The sequence below is a fragment of the Catharus ustulatus genome, unplaced genomic scaffold (genome assembly GCF_009819885.2).
Source record: "Catharus ustulatus isolate bCatUst1 unplaced genomic scaffold, bCatUst1.pri.v2 scaffold_128_arrow_ctg1, whole genome shotgun sequence".
Classification (NCBI taxonomy): domain Eukaryota; kingdom Metazoa; phylum Chordata; class Aves; order Passeriformes; family Turdidae; genus Catharus; species Catharus ustulatus.
Genome location: NW_024879474.1, coordinates 19,825 through 33,000, shown reverse-complemented (window position 1 = coordinate 33,000; position 13,176 = coordinate 19,825). Strand labels below are relative to the sequence as shown.

General features: G+C 45.0%; 1 protein-coding gene across 2 annotated transcripts; it reads right to left on the bottom strand.

The window, feature by feature from the left end:
* Positions 1-12,655, bottom strand: PSENEN (presenilin enhancer, gamma-secretase subunit). Of its 2 annotated transcripts, XM_033086740.1 has the most exons (6): positions 12,572-12,655; positions 11,707-11,767; positions 9,470-9,574; positions 1,709-1,871; positions 922-930; positions 1-571 (listed from the first exon to the last, which is right to left on the bottom strand). In XM_033086740.1, the coding sequence occupies exons 2-4, from the start codon at positions 11,765-11,767 to the stop codon at positions 1,732-1,734; spliced, it is 306 nt and encodes a 101-aa protein (XP_032942631.1). In that variant the 5' UTR covers positions 12,572-12,655; the 3' UTR covers positions 1-571; positions 922-930; positions 1,709-1,731. The 2 variants fall into 2 exon arrangements, with proteins under 2 accessions (XP_032942631.1, XP_032942632.1); XM_033086741.1 differs by lacking the exon at positions 922-930 and having other exon boundaries at positions 1,700-1,871.
* Positions 12,656-13,176: the final 521 nt, after the last annotated feature.

Here is a 13,176-nt window from a genome sequence, read left to right as displayed (position 1 = left end):
TGGTGTGGGCGTGGTCATTGAATTTATTAGGGGGAAAGGGGGCGGGGTTTGCATTGAGGAGGTGATGTCATCACTACAGTGGGGGGAGGGGTCAATGCGCTGAGACCACGCCCACTTTTAGGGTGGCCACGCCCCCACCCCAATAGAAGCCAATGAACTTCCATATTTGGGTGTGGGCGTGGCCTATGCCCTTATTAGGGGAAAAAGGGGTGGGGCTTCCATTGAGGTGGTGATGACATCACTCCCGTGGGGGGAGGGGTCAAGACATTAAAGCCACGCCCATTTATGACCACGCCCACCCCAGTAAAGGCACACCCATGCCCATATTTGGGTGTGGGCGTGGTCAACACCCTTATTTGGGAAAAATTGTGGCGGAGCTTTTGTGGGGTGGTGACATCATTGGTCCTGTGGGGGAGGGATCAAGGTGGTGAGGCCACGCCCACTTTTAGGGTGGCCACGCCCCCACATCAATAATAACCTCGTCCATGCCCATATTTGGGTGTGGGCGTGGTCAGTGCCTTTATTTGGTAAAGAGGGGCGGGGCTTCCATGAGGGTGATGATGTCATCGTTTCCTGTGGGGAGGAGAAAAGGGGAGGGGTCAGGGCAGTAAGGCCACGCCCCCTTTAATGTGGCCACGCCCTCTTTTAGCATGGCCACACCCCATTTCCCATATTTGGCTTTTCCTTTGAATCCCGCCCCATTCTGGTCTCTCATTGGCTGAGCTTGGCCACGCCCTTTTCTCAGGGAATTCCCATTGGCTGCTCAAAGCTCCGCCCCTTCCCAACTTCCCAATGGTTGCTTTAAGCCCCACCCCCTGTCAGAGTGCTCCTATTGGCTGTTTGAGGCCACGCCCCCAATTCCAGACTGCTGCTCTCCTATTGGTTCAGCCAAGCCCCGCCCCCAAAGCGGTCACACCCCAGCCTCTCTGCCTCCCATTGGCCAATCTAAGCCCCGCCCCCAATTCCAGCCTCTCCCATTGGCTGAGTGAAGCCCCGCCCCCCACCCTCTCCCATTGGTCAGTTCTAGCCCCACCCTAACCGTGCTGCTCTCCCATTGGCTGGAGAAAACCCCGCCCACAAGCTCTGCCATTGGCCGATTTTAGCCCCGCCCTCACCTCTCTGCTCTCCCATTGGCTGGGTGAACTCCACCCCCATATAAGGATGAAATCCCGCCCCCACCATCTCCCATTGGCTGTTTTAAGCCCCGCCCTCACCATGCCGCTCTCCCATTGGCTGGATAAAGCCACACCCCATATAAGGATGAAACCCCGCCCCCACAATCTCCCATTGGCTGTTTTAAGCCCCGCCCTCACCGTGCCGCTCTCCCATTGGTCAGTTCCATTCTTAGGGCTCTCCCATTGACTGGATAAAACCACACTCCATATAAGGACAAAGCCCTGCCCACAAGCTCTCCCATTGGCCGATTCTGGCCCCGCCCTCACCGTGCCGCTCTCCCATTGGCCGATCCCGCTCTCAGGGCTCTCCCATTGGCTGGGTAAAGCCCCGCCCCATATAAGGACAAAGCCCCGCCCCCAAGCTCTCCCATTGGTTGTTTTAAGCCCCGCCCTCACCGTGCTGCTCTCCCATTGGCTGTCCCCATTCTCAGGGCTCTCCCATTGGTTTGGTGAAGCCACACTCCATATAAGGACAAGTCCCCGCCCCCAAGCTCTCCCATTGGCTGATTCTGGCCCCGCCCTCACCGTGCCGCTCTCCCATTGGCCGATGCCGCTCTCAGGGCTCTCCCATTGGCTGGGTGAAGCTGAGGGCGTCGCCCAGCGCCCCCCATTGGTTGCGGCGGGTCTGGAACAGCCCCACCCACACGCCCAGGCCCAGCCCCCAGAGCGCCGCGCCCACGGCCGAGCGGATCACGTCTGGAAAAAAGAGAGAAAAATATGGAAAATCAGAAAAAAAATAGAGCAAAAAATCAACAAAATCAGCTCAAAAAATGGTGCAAAAACCACCCAAAATCAGCCCAAAAAATGGCCACAAAATCAGCATAAAAATGGCACAAAGAACAACAAAATCACCCAAAATCAGCACAAAAAATGGACCCAAAATCAGCCAAATCAGCCCACGGCCAAGCAGATCACGTCTGGGAAATACAGAGAGAGAAAAATATGGAAAATCAGCACAAAAATAAAGGAAAAAATCAACAAAATCAGGTCAAAAAATGGTGCAAATATTACCCAAAATCTGCTTAAAAATCAGCACAGAAATGGACAAAAAACCAACAAAATCACCCGAAATCAGCCCAGAAATCACCCAAAATCAGCACAAAAATAGCAAAATTACCCAAAATCAGCACAAAAATGGGACCCAAAATCAGCACAAAAATGGGACCCAAAGTCAGCACAAAAATCAGCGTAAAAACAGCAAAAGAAACAAAAAAATCAGCCAAAATCAGTCCAAAAAATGGCCCAGAAATCAGCACAAAATCAGCAAAAAGTCACCACAAAAATAGCATAAAAAACCAAAGAAATCACCCCAAATCAGCTCAAAAAATGGCTCCAAAATCAGCACAAAAATGGGTCCCAAAATCACCCCAAATCAGCACAAAAATCATCACAAAACCAACAGAATCACCCAAAACCACCACAAAAATCAGCACAGGAATGGCAAAAAACCAACAAAATCACCCAAAATCAGCTCAAAAATTGGCCCCAAAATCAGCACAAAAATGGCACAAAATACCTAAAAAAATCACCCAAAATCAGCTCCAGAAATGACCCAAAAATCAGCACAAAAATGGCACAAAGAACAACAAAATCACCCAAAATCAGCACAAAAAATGGTGCAAAAATTACCCAAAATCAGCTTAAAAATCAGCACAGAAATGGACAAAGTACCAACAAATCACCAAAAATCAGCTCAGAAAATGGTCCCAAAATCAGCACAAAATCAGCACAAAAATGGGGCCCAAAATCACCCCAAATCAGCAGAAAATCAGCAAAAAATCACCAGAAAAACAGCACAAAAAACCAACAAAATCACCCAAAATCAGCTCAAAAAATGGTGCCAAAATCAGCAGAAAAATGGCAGAAAATCCAACAAAATCACCCAAAATCAGCTCCAGAAATGACCCAAAAATCAGCACAAAAATGGCACAAAGAACAACAAAATCACCCAAAATCAGCACAAAAATCAACATAGAAATGGCACAAAAAACCAACAAAATCCCCCAAAATCAGCTCAAAACATGGCCACAAAATCAGCACAAAAATGGAAAAAAACCAAAAAAATCACCCAAAATCAGCTTAAAACATGGTCCCAAAATCACCCAAAATTAGCTCACAAAATGGCCCCAAAATCAGCACAAAAACGGCACAAAAACCAACAAAATCAGCCAAAATCAGCACAAAAAATGGGCACAAAATCACCCAAATCAGCCCACGGCCGAGCGGATCACGTCTGGGAAAAACAGAGAGAGAAAAATATGGAAAATCAGAAAAAAAATAGAGCAAAAAATCAACAAAATCAGCACAAAAAATGGCCCAAAAATTACCCAAAATCAGCTTAAAAATTAGCACAGAAATGGACAAAAACCCAACGAAATCACCCCAAATCAGCACAAAAAAATCAGCAAAAAAACCAGCAAAAACCCAACAAAATCACCCAAAATCAGCACAAAAAGCAGCTCCAAAATCAGCACAGAAACAGCACCAAAAAAACAACAAAATCAGCCAAAATCAGCACAAAAAATGGCACAAAACCAACAAAATTAGCCAAATTCAGGCCAAAAATGGGTCCCAAAATCAGCACGAAAAATCAGCACAAAACCAGAATAAAAACCCAACAAAATCACCCAAAATCAGCCCAAAAATGGGTCCAAAATCACCCAAAATCAGCACAAAATCAGCACAAAAATGGCAAAAAAACCAACAAAATCAGCAAAAATGAGCACAAAAAACGACCCCAAAATCAGCACAGAAATGGCAAAAAAACCAATAAAATCAGTCAAAATCAGTATTAAAAATGGGACCCAAAATCAGCACAAAAAATCAGCAAAAAATGGCAAAAAACCCAACAAAATCAGCACAAAAAATGGCCCCAAAATCACCCAAAATTAGCCAAAATCAGCCAAAATCAGCACAAAAATGGCAAAAAATCAGCACAAAAATAACCAAATCAGCCAAAATCAGCCCAAAAAATGACCCCAAAATCAGCACAAAAATGGCCCCAAAATCAGCACAAAAATCAGCAAAAAAATGGCAAATAAACAACAAAATCACCCCAAATCAGCACAAAAACAGCACCAAAAAACAACAAAATTGCCACAAAAATTAGGACAAAATCAGCACAAAAATAGTGAAAAAACCCAACAAAATCACCCCAAGTCCACCCAAAAAAAGGCCCCAAAATCAGCACAAAAATAGCAAAAAAAATCATCAAAATAATATAAATCAGCCAAAAAAACCAGCCCAGAAATCACCCAAAACCAGCCCAAAAATCACCAAAAATCAGCCCAAAAAATGGCCCCCAAATCAGCACAAAATCAGCAAAAAAATGGCAGAAAAACCAACAAAATCAGCCAAAATCAGCCCAAAAAACGACCCCAAAATCAGCACAGAAATGGACAAAAAACCAACAAAATCACCCAAAATCAATATCAAAAATGGTCCCAAACTCAGCACAAAAACAGAATAAAAACCCAACAAAATCACCCAAATTATCCCAAAAAAAGAGCACAAAATAACACCCCAAAAACGGCCCCAAAATCCCTTAAAATCACTCCCAATTTTTGTTAATTTTCCCAAAATCCCCATTTTCCCCTAAAATCCAAATTTTTATTTTTCCCCTAAAATCTCAATTTTTTATTAATTTTCCCAAACCCCCAAATTTTATTAATTTTCCCAAAATCCCAATTTTTATTTTCCCCCAAAACCCCAAATTTTTGTTAATTTCCCTAAATTTTTGTTAATTTCCCCAACCCCCCATTTTTGTTAATTTCCCCAAAATCCCCATTTTTGTTAATTTTCCCAAAAATCCCCATTTTCCCCCTAAAATCCCAATTTTTATTTTTCCCCAACCCCCAAATTTTATTAATTTTCCCAAAATCCCAATTTTTTGTTAATTTCCCCAAACCCCATTTTTGTTAATTTCCCCTAAAATCCCAATTTTGGTTAATTTCCCCAAAATCCCCATTTTTGTTAATTTCCCCTAAAATCCCCATTTTTGTTAATTTCCCCAAACCCCCATTTTTGTTAATTTCCCCAAAACCCCAATTTTTGTTAATTTTCCCCAAATCCCCATTTTCCCCCTAAAATCTCAATTTTCGTTAATTTCCCCCAAACCCCCAATTTTTATTAATTTTCCCAAAATCCCAATCTTTGTTAATTTTCCCTAAAATCCAAATTTTTAATTGATTTCCCAACCCCCATTTCTGTTAATTTCCCCAAAATCTCAATTTTTTTGTTAATTTACCCAAACCCCCATTTTTTATTAATTTTCCCAAAATCCCAATTTTTATTTTTCCCCCAAAACCCCAAATTTTTGTTAATTTTCCCAAAATCCCCATTTTCCCCCTAAAATCCCAATTTTTACTAATTTTCCCAAAATCCCAATTTTTATTAATTTTCCCAAAACCCCCAATTTTTATTAATTTTCCCCCAAATCCCATTTTTTGTTAATTTTCCCAAACCCCCAATTTTTGTTAATTTTCCCAAACCCCCAAATTTTGTTAATTTCCCCAAAATCCCCATTTTTCCCCTAAAATCCCAGTTTTTTATTAATTTCCCAACCCCCCCAAATTTTATTAATTTTCCCAAAATCCCAATCTTTGTTAATTTTCCCTAAAATATGAATTTTCGTTAATTTCCCCAAAATCCCCATTTTTTGTTAATTTACCCAAAATCCCCATTTTCCCCCCTAAAATCCCAATTTTTATTAATTTACCAAACCCTCAATTTTTGTTAATTTACCCAAAATCCCCATTTTCCCCTAAAATCCCAAATTTTTATTTTTCCCCTAAAATTTCAATTTTTTATTAATTTCCCCAAACCCCCAAATTTTATTAATTTTCCCAAAATCTCAATTTTTTGTTAATTTCCCCAAACTCCCCATTTTTGTTAATTTCCCCAAACCCCAATTTTTGTCAATTTCCCCAAAATCCCCATTTTTTGTCAATTTCCCCAAACCCCCAATTTTTGTTAATTTCCCCAAAATCCCCATTTTTATTTTTCTCCCAAAACCCCCAATTTTTATTAATTTCCCCAAACCCCCAATTTTTGTTAATTTCCCCTAAAATCTCAATTTTTATTAATTTTCCCAAAATCTCAATTTTTTATTAATTTACCAAACCCCAAATTTTATTAATTTTTCCAAACCCCCAATTTTTTAATTAATTTACCCAAAATCCCAATTTTTATTTTTCCCCTAAAATCTCAATTTTTTATTAATTTCCCAAACCCCCAAATTTTATTAATTTTCCCAAAATCCCAAATTTTATTAATTTTCCCTAAAATCCCAATCTTTGTTAATTTCCCAAACCCCCAATCTTTGTTAATTTCCCCAAAATCCCCATTTTTGTTAATTTCCCCAAAATCCCCATTTCCCCCTAAAATCCCAATTTTTATTAATTTTCCCAAAATCCCAAATTTTATTAATTTTCCCTAAAACCTCAATTTCTTATTAATTTCCCCAACCCCCAAATTTTATTAATTTTCCCAAAATCCCCATTTTTCCCCCTAAAATCCCAATTTTTATTTTTCCCCTAAAATCCCAATTTTTATTAATTTTCCCAAAACCCCAATTTTTATTAATTTTCCCCAAATCCCATTTTCCTCCTAAAATCCCAATTTTTATTTTTCCCCTAAAACCTCAATTTTTTATTAATTTCCCCAACCCCCCAAACTTTTATTCATTTTCCCAAACCCCAATTTTTTATTAATTTTCCCCCAAATCCCATTTTTTATTAATTTCCCAAAACCCCAAATTTTTGTTAATTTACCCAAAAATCCCCATTTTCCACTAAAATCCCACTTCTTTATTAATTTTTCCAAACCCCCATTTTTTATTACAGTAATTTCACAACTATAAGGCGCACCGGACTATAAGGCGCACCCCCCTGGATTCGGCAAAATTTGCAACTTTGTAGATCAGATAAGGCGCACCGGTCTACAAGGTGCACTTTTTTTTTGCAGTGAGGCCCCGCCCCCAGCTCACCCCGTGGGGTTGCTGGCCGAGGCCCCGCCTCAACCCGGCAGCCATTGGCCCCCGGGGCCGCCTCCACCCGGTAGGGGCGGTGCCGCGAGCCACCGAGCCACCCTGGACCCGGCAGCCATGGGCCCCCGGGACTGCTTCCACCTGAGAAGGGGGGTGCTGCGGCCCCCCAGCCCGCATTCACGCGGCAGCCATGGCTCCCCAGGACTGCCTGGACCCAGGAACGGGGCTGCTGCCGGCCCCCTAGCCTGCCTTCATCCGGCAGCCATGGGCTCCCGCGGCTGCCTGGAGCCAGGAGCGGGGTTGCCGTGGCCCTCCTAGCCCACATTCACGCGGCAGCCGTGGGCTCCTGGGACTGCTTCCACCCGGGAATGGGGGTGCCGCGGCCTCCCTTGCCCACATTCACCTGGCAGCCATGGGCTCCCGAGACTGCCTGGACCCGGGAAGGCGGGTGCCGCGGCCCCCCTTGCCCACATTCACCCGGCAGCCATGAGGCCCCAGGACTCCCTGGACTGGAGAGGGGCGGTGCCTCGGGCCCCCTGGCCCGCCTCCACCCGGCAGGGCAGTGTCGCGGGCCTCCGGGCCCGCCCCCAGCCGGCTGCAGTGGCACTTCCGGCTCCCCCCACGGCTCTCAGCTCACACTTCCGGTTTGGCAAATTTCGCCGCTTTGTACATCAGATAAGGCGCACCGGACTATAAGGCGCACTTCCGGGTTCGAGGGAAAATTTTAGTCAAAAGGGTGCGCCTTATAGTCGTGAAATTACTGTAATTTCCCCAAACCCCCAATTTTTGTTAATTTCTCCAAAATCCCAATCTTTGTTAATTTCCCCAAATCCCCATTTTTATTAATTTTCCCAAACCCCCATTTTTGTTAATTTCCCAAAATCCCCATTTCCCCCTAAAATCCCAATTTTTATTTTTCCCCTAAAATCTCAATTTTTTGTTAATTTCCCAACCCCCCAAATTTTATTAATTTCCCCAAAATCCCAATCTTTGTTAATTTTCCCAAAATCCCAATTTTTTATTAATTTCCCCAACCCCCAATTTTTGTTAATTTACCCAAAATCCCCATTTTCCCCCTAAAATCCCAATTTTTATTAATTTACCAAACCCCCAATTTTTGTTAATTAGCCCAAAAATCCCAATTTTCCCCCCTAAAATCTCAATTTTTTATTAATTTCCCCAACCCTCAATTTTTATTAATGTTCCCAAAATCCCAATTTTTATTTTTCCCCTAAAATCTCAATTTTTATTAATTTCCCAACCCCCAATTTTTATTAATTTTCCCAAAATCCCATTTTCCTCCTAAAATCCCAATTTTTATTTTTCCCCTAAAACCTCAATTTTTTTATTAATTTCCCCAAACCCCCAAATTTTTATTCATTTCCCCAAACCCCCATTTTTTATTAATTTTTCCCCAAATCCCATTTTTTATTAATTTCCCAAAACCCCAAATTTTTGTTAATTTACCCAAAAATCCCCATTTTCCACTAAAATCCCACTTCTTTATTAATTTTTCCAAACCCCCATTTTTTATTAATTTCCCCAAACCCCCAATTTTTGTTAATTTCTCCAAAATCCCAATCTTTGTTAATTTCCCCAAATCCCCATTTTTATTAATTTTCCCAAACCCCCATTTTTGTTAATTTCCCAAAATCCCCATTTTCCCCTAAAATCCCAAATTTTTATTTTTCCCCTAAAATCTCAATTTTTTATTAATTTCCCAAACCCCCAATTTTTGTTAATTTCCCCACCCCCATTTTTATTAATTTCCCAAACCCCCAATTTTTGTTAATTTCCCCTAAAATCTCAATTTTCGTTAATTTCCCAAAAATCCCCATTTTCCCCCTAAAATCCCAATTTTTATTAATTTTCCCAAACCCCCAATTTTTGTTAATTTCCCCAAAACCCCAATTTTTATTAATTTCCCAAAACCCCAAATTTTTTATTAATTTCCCCAAACCCCCATTTTTTGTCAATTTCCCCAAAACCCCCAAATTTTTGTCAATTTCCCCAAATCCCCATTTTTGTCAATTTCCCCCAACCCCCCATTTTTGTCAATTTCCCCTAAAATCCCCATTTTTGTCAATTTCCCCAAACCCCCATTTTTGTTAATTTCCCCAAACTCCCCATTTTTTGTTAATTTCCCCTAAAATCTCAATTTTCGTTAATTTCCCAAAACCCCCATTTTTCCCCCTAAAATCCCAATTTTTATTTTCCCCCTAAAACCCCTATTTTTTGTCAATTTCCCCAACCCCCCCATTTCTGTCAATTTCCCCAAATCCCCATTTTCCCCCCAATCCGCACTCACAGCGTTTGATGCGCGGCTGCTCCCCGAAGGGCGGGGCCAGGAACGCCTCGCGGGAAAACCAAACCACGTTCACCAGCCACAGGAAGGGGAGCAGCAAAAACCCACCTGGGACAGGGAAATCAACACCTGAGCACACCTGGGACAGGTAAATACAGGTAAGGACACACCTGGGACAGGTAGTGACACACCTGGACAGGTAACACACACCTGAGCACACCTGGGACAGGTAACACACACCTGGATACACCTGGGACAGGTAAATACAGGTAATGACACACCTTGATACACCTGAGCAGACCTGGATACACCTGTACAGGTAATGATACAGCTGGGACAGGTAACACACTTGAGACAGGTAAATACAGGTAAGGACACACCTGGGACAAGTAATGACACACCTGAGCACACCTGGACAGGTAAATACAGGGAAGGACACACCTGAGCACACCTGGACAGGTAAATACAGGTAATGGCACACCTGGATACACCTGTACAGGTAATGGCACACCTGGGACAGGTAAATACAGGTAATGACACACCTGGGCACACCTGGGCAGGTAACACACACACCTGGATACACCTGAGACAGGTAATGAAACACCTGGGTACACCTGGATACACCTGTACAGGTAATGATACACCTGGGACAGGTAATGATACACCTGGGACAGGTAACACACACCTGAGACAGGTAAATAAACACCTGGACAGATAACACACACCTGAGCACACCTGGACAGGTAACACACACACCTGGACAGGTAATGACACACCTGGGACAGGTAAGGACACACCTGAGCACACCTGGACAGGTGACACACCTGGGACAGGTAAAGGGAAAACCAAACCACGTTCACCAGCCAGAGGAAGGGGAGGAGCAAAAACCCACCTGGGACAGGTAAAGGGGACAGGTGACACACCTGGGACAGGGAAATCAACACCTGAGACAGGTAAATAAACACCTGAGACAGGTAAATACACACCTGGGACAGGTAACACACACACCTGGGACAGGTAACACACACACCTGGGACAGGTAAATACAGGTAATGACACACCTGAGACAGGTAAATATACACCTGGGACAGGTAACACATACACCTGGGACAGGTAACACACACACCTGGGACAGGCAATGACACACCTGGGACAGGTAAATCAACACCTGAGACAGGTAAATATACACCTGAGACAGGTAAGGACACACCTGGGACAGGTAACACACACACCTGGGACAGGTAACACACACACCTGGGACAGGTAAATAAACACCTGGGACAGGTAACACACACCTGGGACAGGTAAATAAACACCTGGGACAGGTAAGGACACACCTGGGACAGGTAACATACACCTGAGACAGGTAACATACACCTGGGACAGGCAATGACACACCTGGGACAGGTAAATCAACACCTGAGACAGGTAAATATACACCTGAGACAGGTAAGGACACACCTGGGACAGGTAACACACACACCTGGGACAGGTAAATAAACACCTGGGACAGGTAAGGACACACCTGGGACAGGTAACACACACACCTGGGACAGGTAACACACACCTGGGCACACCTGGACAGGTAAATACACACTTAGACAGGTAAATACAGGTAATGGCACACCTGAGCACACCTGGATACACCTGTACAGGTAATGGCACACCTGGGACAGGTAAATACAGGTAAGGACACACCTGAGCACACCTGGGACAGGTAACACACACCTGAGCACACCTGGGACAGGTAAATACACACTTGGACAGGTAAATACAGGTAATGGCACACCTGGATACAGCTGTACAGGTAATGGCACACCTGGGACAGATAAATACAGGTCTGGGCACACCTGGGCACAGCTGGGACAGGTAACACACACACCTGGATACACCTGGGACAGGTAACACACCTGGGACAGGTAACACACACACCTGGACAGGTAAATGGGACAGGTAACACACCTGGACACACCTGGGACAGCTAAATGGGACAGGTAATGACACACCTGGACAGGTAACACCTGGACAGGTAACACACACACACCTGGACAGGTAACACCTGGACAGGTAACACACACACACCTGGGACAGGTAACACACCTGGGACAGGTAACACACACACACCTGGGACAGGTAACACACCTGGGACAGGTGACACACACACACCTGGGACAGGTAACACACCTGGGACAGGTGACACACACACACCTGGGGTCACTCAGGGGTCAGAGGTCACTCACCCAGGTAATATTTCCGGCACAGCTCCAGCTTCTCCTCGTTGGAAACGCGCTCCAGGTTCATCTGCACCAGTACGGACCAGTTAGAGACCAGTATGGACCAGTATGGACCAGTATGGACCAGTATAAACCAGTATGGACCAGTATAAACCAGTATGGACCAGTATAAACCAGTACAGACCAGTATGGACCGGTATCGACCAGTATAGCCCAGTATAAACCAGTATGGACCAGTACGGACCAGCACAGACCAGTATGGACCAGTATAAACCAGTATGGACCAGTATGGACCAGTATGGACCGGTATGGACCAGTATGGACCAGTATAAACCAGTACGGACCACTGTGGACCAGTATAAACCAGTATGGACCAGTGTGGACCAGTATGGATCAGTATGGACCAGTACGGACCAGTATAGAGCAATACAGACCAGTACGGACCATTATGGACCAGCAGAAACCAGTATGGACCAGTATAAACAACTATAAACCAGTATGGACCACTATGGACCAGTATAAACCAGTACAAACCAGCAGAGACCAGTACAGACCAGTACAAACCAGTATAAACCAGTACAGACCAGTACCCACCAGTTCCCCCCGTTCACTCTCCCAGTCACACCAGTAAGGACCAGTTCCCTCCCAGTTTACCCCAGTATGGTTCCCAGTGCTCCCAGTATCACTCCCAGTTTATCCCAGTCCATCCCAGTTTGTCCCAGTCCGTCCCAGTCCCCCCCCAGTCGCCCCCAGTCCATCCCAGTTCCCTCCCAGTCCATCCCAGTTTGTCCCAGTCCATCCCAGTCCCTCCCAGTCCCTCCCAGTCTCTCCCAGTCCATCCCAGTCCCTCCCAGTCCATGCCAGTTCTCACCGTCGCTCCTGCGTTGCCGCCGCCGCTGCCACTTCCGGGTGTGACGTCACTTCCGGTTCATCCGCGCGCTCCCATTGGAGGAGAGCGGAGCTCGCGGGGGGTGGCAATCTCGCGAGAGTTCGGGGGTGGGAGAGACTGGGAGCGATACTGGGATGGACTGGGGGATACTGGGAGGGACTGGGAGGGAACTGGGATGAACTGGATTGAACTGGGATGGACTGGGACTGAACTGGGAGGGACTGGGAGGGGTTACTGGAACTGAACTGGGACTGAACTGGGAGCACTGGGCCGACTCCGCTCGCCACTTCCGCATCCAAGGCCCCGCCCCCTCACCGCCGTAGCCAATCAGCGCCGCCCGTGCGTCCCACGCTGACCAATCAGCGCCGCCCATCCCCTCCCAACCAATCAGCACCGCCCATTCCATTCCCAACCAATCAGCGAAGGGGGAGCGGTGACAGGCCCCGCCCCATGACGTCATTGCTGAGCGGGCGATACCAAAGGGGATTTTTTTGGGGGGGGGATATGGGGGAATTTTGGGGAATCCCAGGTTGGAATTTGGGGAATTTTGGGGAATTTTTTGGGAATTTGGGGATTTTTTGGGATCC

Coding starts and splice junctions, on each gene's coding strand:
- PSENEN (XM_033086741.1), bottom strand. CDS start 11,767: ATGAACCTGGAGCGCGTTTCCAACGAGGAGAAGCTGGAGCTGTGCCGG. Junction 9,575..11,706: donor GTGCCGGAAATATTACCTGG/GTGAGTGACCTC, acceptor TCCCTGTCCCAG/GTGGGTTTTTGCTGCTCCCC. Junction 1,872..9,469: donor GCAGCCGCGCATCAAACGCT/GTGAGTGCGGAT, acceptor TCTTTTTTCCAG/ACGTGATCCGCTCGGCCGTG.